At 36.6% G+C, this 9,506-nt stretch overlaps 1 protein-coding gene across 1 annotated transcript in view; it reads right to left on the bottom strand.

The window, feature by feature from the left end:
* Positions 1-2,710: 2,710 nt before the first annotated feature.
* The window catches only part of UCHL5 (ubiquitin C-terminal hydrolase L5), a gene marked incomplete in the record, with an annotated part of 13,953 nt that continues 7,157 nt past the window's right edge, over positions 2,711-9,506 (bottom strand). Inside the window, 6 exon segments of the mRNA XM_072420172.1 lie at positions 2,711-2,984; positions 4,110-4,208; positions 5,591-5,701; positions 6,649-6,751; positions 8,151-8,214; positions 9,106-9,236. Coding sequence (XP_072276273.1) covers positions 2,943-2,984; positions 4,110-4,208; positions 5,591-5,701; positions 6,649-6,751; positions 8,151-8,214; positions 9,106-9,236 — 550 coding nt within the window.

The raw sequence follows: 9,506 nt of genomic DNA, 5'->3' as shown, positions 1-9,506 counted from the left end.
ATGTTTTTTTTTTAAGTGCAAAAAAAAAGAGTGCAGCACTGTGGCTATCAAGACTTAATTGGAGCACAGAGCTTCTCAGGATACCTACATCACGCATCCCGGGGGGCTCTGGCTGCTCATGTTCTGATCTCAGTAATGCGCAGAAGGGGAATTTTCCTCCTAGGAGACAGAGATGCGCATTGAGATCAGCTCTTCTTTTTCCCCTTCACAGTGGCTATGTCACCCGATCTCACACCTGCGCAGTGTGAGATCGGATGACGAAGAAAGAAGACTGGAAGAGAAGACTGAAGATGGCAGCGTTACTTGGGCAAAGGCGTAGATGCAGAGACAGTTCTGTATCTATACAGGGGATGTGCAGAGCGGGGTTGGTGGAAAGATTTCTCACTTTGTTCCACTCCCTTGATGCACAAGCACATTAGTACCATGGCTGACATTTAATCAGCGGTTTATCGCTGAAGCTTTCTTACGGTGCAGTAGGAATACTCTGTATAGAGTGAAGTTGGTGAAAAATTTACTTTGATGCTGTTATTTTTACTATTGTAGTTATTTACTTTCTCTAAACAGTAAAAACTGTGATTGCAGGACAGAAAAGCCATATTTTTCTTTACATAAAAAGTTCATAACTTACGTTGTAATCCCTGGAGACTGGCAGTATAACTCGTTTACTAAAGGATAGTGGAGCATTTTCATAATCTCACCTAATATATTATCTGTATAGGATCCAGAAAAGAATGCCCCTTTTCTTTAAGATATAGAAAACTGCTAACTATTGTCCTGTACTTGATTTTGGAGGGTGTGGTTCTTTCAAATGTACAAGCTTCTGTCTCAGTGTAATACAGATTCTGAATTGTGTACTAGCTAAGAGATTTAGGAAGGATTGAAGAAAGCACCAATGACAGCACCAGGGGAAGGAGTAAAAAAAGCCATGGGAAGACATTGAAAATGGTATTAATCAAAAATGCAAGATGAATCTCATATTTAGAGACATACATTTTCTAGCCCCAATAGCAGAAGGAAAGGTGACCCATTTGCTGTGGAGTCTTAGCTTGAGACACCATTACTAACCTACCAGTTGTTGATCGCAGAATTACACAACTTGGAAAGTGGTATGTTGGGGGGAAAATTCAGTATAGTATCAATTTCTCTTGTAATTTGCAACATAACACAGGTATTCAAAAGGCCTGTATTCCTCATTGTAGATCAATGATAATCCTCATGGGTTGGGTAAAAATAAGAGACCATGGAAATCCCAAATAACCACTAAAATTATAAAAATAGGAAATTACTGTTGTTATTTGAGGATTGAGCAACTGTGTCAAATATGGAGACAGAAATAATCCCCTTTTCACTAACCACTTTTCCTAGTAGCAAAAGGACTAGATGCCCATGCAGCTTCTAAACATCGGCTAGATGACTACAGTCATACCAAATTTGTATAATTGATGTTTCATGGTGTAGATGCTCAAGGTTTGCGGAATGACAGCTGTACCATTTAAATAAGTTTTCCAGATGAGCAACTCTTAAAGTAGAAAACTGCTGCTTACAATTTTAATTTTTTAACCATCCTTGTGACACCACTGAATAGATTCATGGTTGACCTCCAACCGCAGCCAAGGGCATTTCCAAAAACCTTTAACAATGGTGGTACAATGTGATTATTATTTTGTACCTCACAGGTGTCAAACACAAGGCCCACAGGCCCTTCTAGTCATTTTATGTGACCCATTGTGAGTGTGCCGCATCCAAGCGTCTGATATTTGCAGGCCGGAGGGCTCAGTCCCAAGAAGCTAGGTAGAAGCAGGGCTGTCCAGACATATGCATGACTGCGCTGTAGGCAGAAGGACCCCATTTGCTTCTTCACACTCCTGCTGGGACCCAGCTCTAAGCACCACTGTGCCGGAGTCCCGATCCTGCTGCTGCTCCAGGTATGGAATCTCAGTGGGATGCTACATTAGCAATGTCTCATGACTCAGAGACACCGGCCTCATCTCAGCACAGTCAGTGCCTCCATTCCTGAGGGTAAAGTGGGATTAAGTTTTCAGTTTGTAGTCTCTTCCGCTTTTTTTCAGTGGTATAGGGAGAAATGTATTATGTACAGTCTTAAAGAAAGAAGGGAAAAGGGGGGAAGTCAAGAGAACACTATTTACAGTATGAAAATCAAGCCTGAGCCATGATCTTAAAGTGGAAAGAGGAAAGTTCAAAATTGTGTCCTGACTTTGTTTATGTACTTAGTTAAAAAGATGTGAGAAAATAGAGTGTGCATATTTGGTTTACATGGACTTTTAGAACTGGGTACACATTTTATTTGCAGAAAAGGCCTTCCTAGCATTCCCATCCTGCTCTATATTAGATACAATTAGAAGGAACATTTTATAATAAAATGATTATGTTTAACACAAAATCCCCCAGTATAAATGGTAATAATAAAGCATATTTGAAAGTTATCAATTACACTATACAAAAAAAACAGTCCTAGTAAACTGGCCTATAACAGCTCAGCAGTTTTTTTTTTTTTTTTTTTATAACCTAATGCTGTTTAGAGATTTAAAGGCTTTTAAGAGGGTGTATAATTGGTATGGTTGCTCAAATGTCAATGGGAAATGGGAAAAAATATATATCCATTTCCTTTTAAATTCTTGGAATTAATAAAATATTTGATTGCAGTATAATGTATCCATGTTAATAATGGACAAGTCCATACATCATCTGCTATATTTGTAAACTTTTTTTTTTGTTTTTAATAGTAACAATCTGTACATGACCTTCGTAATAACTGTAAATGTATGCCAGCAATAGGATCTCATATAGTGATAAATGTATAAAATAACTGAATTATTTGCAATACATATGAATAACATAGAAAGTCTTTCATCCAATTTCATCCAGGACTTTGCAAAAGGAGCTAGACTTGGTTTCTTTTTTTGCCTTTAGGAAGGTAAATGCTATTTTGCTTCCTGTGCTCTTCTTGTCTGCTTTTCCTTAGCCTAGAAAGTAAAACAAAAAAAAAACAGGCCAAGTGGCACAGAGAGAAATTAGGCACTGATTCACAGAAATGTTTACATGTACCCATTAAAACAGAATAAACTGCATGTAATAAAAAAAAAAAAAAAGTTAACTTGGTAGATATTTGTCTCCTTAACAGCAACTAAACATTGTTTAAATACCATAAAATATGAGTATTGCTACTGCATGTGTGTATACTAGTTGTAAATCAATGGAGCGATCCCAAATGAACTCTCTACATCCCTCTATACTTGGAAAGGGAAAATCTTTTTAGATAGACAACCTTCACCACGCACCTTATACAAGCCATTACTCGTGGTTTGTAAAAAGTGTGAAATATGCAAATGCTCTATACAAGTACTACAAGTTATAGTATAACAAATACAAGCGTTTTTGGTTTATTGGCCTTCAGACAACAGTGAAAATATGCGTGTTCTAGTTCATGTGTTACAACCACAGCCAGGCAATAACCTTTTTTTATACCGCAGTCAGGAATGAGCCTTCCTTTTTCTCTCAGAACAGACCCTAGTTTTAAAACTTAAGATCTTGTGCACTCAACTGCAGCACAGGGCTATTTGCAGTTTTAGATAAAATGAAGGTAAGGGACATATTTTGTAATTGTGATGACCATACAAGATATGAAGGTCATGGGGACAGGGAAGCATGGACAACAAAGTGATTCCTCTAGTAATCCCCAGTACAGCAGAATTAAGACTTGAGCAGCAAGATGGAGTAAATCATGTTACACATGTACCCAAAAGAAAGCTCATACTGGTAAGAAGAAAATGGTACTTTTTACATAGTTACATGTTTTTTTTTTTTTTTTTACTTTAATGCATTAATTCAGTAAAACTCACATTAAGTTAATCAATATACTTTTTGTAAGGCTATAGTGTTGTGCATACAACAGGATTTCTAAAGAGAGTACCTGCCGACTGACATTACACACACACACGCGCGCACACACACACACACACACACACACAATAAATACAAAAAAATATTAAAAACATTCATACTAATTTTAAGAAAAACTGAAATATATCTCAGACATAGTAAGATTCATATTTCATAATTACGAAAAACATTTGACAGCTTTTTCTTACCTTTTCCACTAGCGGTATTAATTGTTGGTGTTCTGCCAAAGTTTTTAATAACTCCATAATAAATGGAAGATAATTGTGCTTCCGCCTGATATTTTCAATCTGAAAGCAGGAAAATAATAAGAAAATATTAACAATATTAACAAAGCTGAAAATTGTTCATAGTTTCCACAACTAAGGTTAAAATTGCAATACTTTTAAATAGATACTTTAAGGTAGCGAGTGCGTGAGAGAGACAGAAAAACATTTTTGAGCTATCACAGTGGTGATGAGGTCTGAAACAAAATGGGTATGTAAAAATGCAATAACTGGCAGTAGTTTTAGGCAGTAACAGCCTCCAAACACACTATTGAAAAGGGAAAGCATAAAGTTGTATTGAGATAAAAGAAAAATCTCAAACATAGGCTTGCTATAACCCTTGAGCATGAGTATAACTGTGTAAGGATGATCATATTGCTCATTATATGATTCCTCCTAAAACTATTTAAGTGCAATTTTTAAAACATTTTGGGTAAAGAAAGAAGAGTTAGACCATCAAGTTTTCACTGCAGAATGAGTGAAAATCCAACATTGTGAGTTGTCATCAGAGAAATTGATGAGAAATAGATAGACTCCTCTAATGGGGAGGAAAGTTCCCTAGTGGGTGCAGAAGAGAAAAAACAAAAAAGTGTTTTATTCTTTTCTGATAAAATGACTCCACAAAATTTCATTGTCAAGAGATCCTGTAATATTCTACAGGGCTAGATAAGATCAAGTAAGATTAGCAAGTGCTAATTTAGCAAATGTTTTACTCCCCTCATCACACACGTATAGTGAAGAGTGGTTTCTTTTTAAATTTTTACCCTGGTTATTTGCCTTAAACTGCTAGCTTTAGCATGAGCCATTCCCCAGCAGGGTTCTGTAGGACCTTAAAGCGTATCTAAACTCAGAGTTTTTACTTTACATAAAAGAGTAGACAACCCTTTTATATAAGGAAAAAAAAAAAAGTTGCAGCACTGCCTAGTTAATCGACAATGAATGGGAGCGCAAAGCCCCCTGGTATACCTACATCATGCATCCTGGGAGGCCGGGACCCGATGGAAGACACATCCGGACCGTTCGAATGCGATGCGGGATTGAAGGTAAAGGATTTTTTTTTGTTTTGGGGGACTTTTGAGTTTAGTTCCCCTTTAAAGTGCTTTCCAAGATTGCTAGGGCATTTCTTTAGCAGCAAACACTAACTGGGCATTCCTTCTATTGACTACCAGTGAAAGGGTGCACCTCTCCTATCAACCACCAATGCAATTGGGACACTTCTCCCACTGATCACTAACCTAAAAAGGAAACTTTCCAACAATCCATTTAAGCTTCTCTTAGGTATGTACTACTTTTAACAGCAACTATGCTGCCTTTTATTACACAGTTAAATCAAGCATGCCATCAATAAATATAGAATTAAATGTATTTAATAAAATACACAAAAAAATTAAAGTAAAGAAAATAACCTTATATCGTTTAGTCTTTTGGTTTTCTTCTTCAAGAAGCAGCTCAAGTTTAGCAATTTCAGATTTTATAGAGCTTACAAAACTACAGTGATCCATTTCCATTGGCTGCACCTGTCATTAAGTAGAAAAAAAAAAAACCTTTTGATATAGCAAAAAAAAAATAAAATAAAAAGCACATCTTATACCATCATAAACAAAAATAAAAAAAAGGTAAATGCTACACACTGTAAATGCCAAGTTTCTGTGCATCTGTATTACTTGTTTATATCAACTGTCAAGCACAGAGTTGGAGAGGTGATGATTTGGGCTTATTTCGAACCCGGACACCTTGCAGTCAACTATAACTCCTCTGTATACCAATGTATATTCTACAGTCAAATTTGAGGTCACCCGTGTGAAAGCTAAAGCTGGGCTGAAACTGAGTCATGCAACAGGAAAATGGTCCCAAGTACACCAGTAAACCTACAACATAACAAATGAAATAGAGAAGAATCAAAGTTGAAATTGCTCAGTGAAAGTCCAGGCCTTAACCCAAAAGGAATGCTGTAGTAGGACCTTAAAAAGAGTTGTCCAAGAATGAATGAATGTCAGTAAACCTGAATGACCTACAGCAATGTTCTAAAGATTTTTTTTTTATTATGACCTGATAAAAAAAGGCAAAACCTTAAACTTTTTATCATGGCTGTAAATATTCATATCCATTTTCCACTTTTACAAAGCTAGCATGTAGAATCAACCACCCTACTTTTTGATGGCCAGCGAAAACAGTCCATCACAGTAATGGGCCAACAGGAATTGCTGTGGCATGACTTTCCCGCAAACTACCACATTACTGTACAAGTTTGAGGATTCTGCCAAAACAAAAAAACTAGTCAGGCATAGGATACAAAAAAATGGTGCAGCCGTAGGTATTTGAACTTTACACACAATCAGCAGCTAACCGTATTCTGAAAATATTTGTCTCTTTACATAGAATTATGAAGTAGCAGGAAAGAAAAAAAGCAAATATATATATATAAACCTGTTTTTCTATATACACGAACAATCATTTTACTGACCTCTGTAAGTTGTTTTTGTAATTCAGCAATTTTTTTTTCATACAACTTCTTTCGGTCTGAAACAATTGCCATCAGATTGAATCTTATCTCACCTTCACAGTACCTGAAAGGCAAAAATACAGTTTTCTATAAGCATTTTCATTAAGAAGAAAACCATTTATTGTAGTAAAAAAAGAGGGATAAATGGGCAGGCTAATAACAAATAAAATTGGGGTTCTATATAAAACCTCCAGATTGGAGCCACTCGCACTTCAAAAGTTGTTCACATTTGGGTCCAAAAGTTCCACCAAAAATATTTAAGAAACTGTCTTTGAATTATGAGTGGGCCTGACTGCTATTGATTTTAGCTGGGATTATCAAGCCAGTCACCTACACAAAGTAGTGTTCCAAGCACCAATAAATTCCCAAATTGTGTATGTAAAGCCAAAATAATTTTAGGTAAAACAATGTACATGGCACACAGTCAGTCTGCTTCTCATGGTTCCTCTTATATTTGGGGGTGCATTGATTTTGATGGGGTGATCTGAAGACATATTTAAACCCTTGGAAGTGCCTGAATGTAATTACTTCAGTATTTATGAACCCAACTGAGGACCTAAATACTGCCAGCTAGCCACTTCTATCAGTGTGTGCATTCAAGTGCATAAATGAATTATATGTGCCCCTGTATTTCTGGTTTTACTTCAATATAAGGTTTCTATATTCTGCCCTAAGCCTTGACCTTCCTGGCTACAGATTCTCTTTTACAAAGTGTGTATGTTTGGGGGAGGGTGTGTAACAGTTGAGTAGATCCTAGTTTAAGTAAAACACAGTCAAACTTATGAGGAATAAGTTGTTTTAGTAGACTTTTTAGAAGGAAAACAAAGGCTGCATTTGACCAACTTTTCCTGAAGTTTAAAAGCACCTCAACAGGACATGCTGTATCCAATGCTACACAATGTAAAGCAGGTCAAATGCAACTTCCGAAAAGACAAATGCTGCATCAAAGTAAAACTAAACCTGAGTTTTTAAACCTATCCCCATTCTATAGCAGGGCACCATCTTCCTTCTTTTTTACTTCCCAGTAAGAACCTTCTTCCAACTTTGGCCATGCCAGGATGGCATAACTCCTTCATTCACTTGGACATGTGCAAGGGATTACTGAATTTTCCTTGCAACCAACACCAAGCTGAGCACGTGCTGTGGAGCGATTAGGCAGATAACAGCAGTTACTTGAGAAGGAACATCGTCTGTTCCTTTTTGCAATAACCACCTGGCTGAATCGCCACTTCAAAGTGGGACCTTCCACAATGCCAATTCTCAAAGCTAAATTTTATGTGTGGCTCAGGCACATGTCGGATTTAGAAAAATGATGCACATGTACATGAGCCCCTATACTGGCTGACAGATGTAAATTAAAAGTCTTACAGCCAAGCCATACCAGTTAGTCTCTGAGAAACAATAAATTAAATCTATATTTGTAGCCAGATTGTTTGAAAAAATTAGCAGAAATGTATAATTACTTTTGCATTCGCTTTTCAATCACTGGCCGCACAACACTGATCCAGTCATCTTGGTTGCATGACCCTGCATTAAAAGCAAACAAGAAAACACATTACGATGTGTTCTTTAGGTTTGTAAGTGTGAAGAATTGTAATTTTTGTAAAACGTTTATGGAAATTTCAGAAACATATCAGAAACAAGGCATATCAGAGGAAAAATAAAAAAAATAAAGCATGGAAATAGTATCAAAGTACACATTACAATAATAGCTCACACTAATTCATTACCTCTAGAAGTGAGGCGGAAAATGTCAAGAATGAGACAGTCTTATCACATATAAGGCATCACAGTAAGTCAGGAAACTTTCTAATTCTGAATTATTACCAGTCCTAGAGAAGAAAAACCTGGCACAAACCAAAAACTATCAAAGAGAACAATAAGAGGGAGGAAGAAAGGAGGGTAAGACATTGAACAGCAAGGGAGGGGATGGGGGAGGTAGGAAGGAGGTGAGGGGACCCTCAAATCAGACACAGGCGGGCTCTATATTCCAGAGAAGATGATTCCAGTAGAATAAAGTATTGGATTTTTTTTTTTACCAGTTTTCTAAATTGTTGAGGTAAGATCCTCCTTTTCTTTTTACACTGCAACCACAGCCACAGTGGTGGAGGCTCTGGCTTCTGCCAATGAGCCAAGATGCAGGAAGCGAATGATTATGTTTTGTTTGCTAGGGATGGGTCTGAGCTTAGGACAATACTAGTGCACTTTTTATCAATACAGTCCTGGGGTTCACATAGTTTTGTCAGAACTAGTTTAGTGAGACAACTTTTTTATTTTAGATAAGCTTTTTTAGTGACAGTTGTTATTTCTACACAAAAAACAAACAAAAACACACACAACTCTACTACAATACATAAAACTACACTTTGCCCTACTTGTTAAAATGCTAACAGTGCTTTAAACATAGAAATTCCTTACCCAGATCAATAGGTCCATCTCGTAAACCATCCAACTCATAAAGTCTTCCATTGACTGGAACATAACTTACAAAATGGAAAGCATCGTCATCTTTTGCTGAAGACTTTGCATCAAACTCAAACATCTGCTGCCTAAAATTAGAGGAAAACAAATGTTTAACAATTTGTTTGAAACAAAAAAGAAAAGAAGTAAAATTTTAATTAAAAAAAAAAATCCCAATATGGCATCACCAAAGGGGACATTTTCAAAAACCTTGCCATTATGTCTGGGCTTTTTTTTACTTTTCTTTTTTAAAACCCTTAGTAGGTGATCTTTAGGTTTAACCTTATTTTCAGTACTACTGGTTATGACTTTTGTCAGCTGCTCAATTAAATGCTTTGTAGAATAAAACCTCTGCCCAA

The sequence above is a fragment of the Pyxicephalus adspersus genome, chromosome 8 (genome assembly GCF_032062135.1).
Source record: "Pyxicephalus adspersus chromosome 8, UCB_Pads_2.0, whole genome shotgun sequence".
NCBI classification, from domain to species: Eukaryota; Metazoa; Chordata; class Amphibia; order Anura; family Pyxicephalidae; genus Pyxicephalus; species Pyxicephalus adspersus.
The sequence above is the reverse complement of the archived record's forward strand: the minus strand, read 5'-3'. Positions and strand labels throughout refer to the sequence as shown.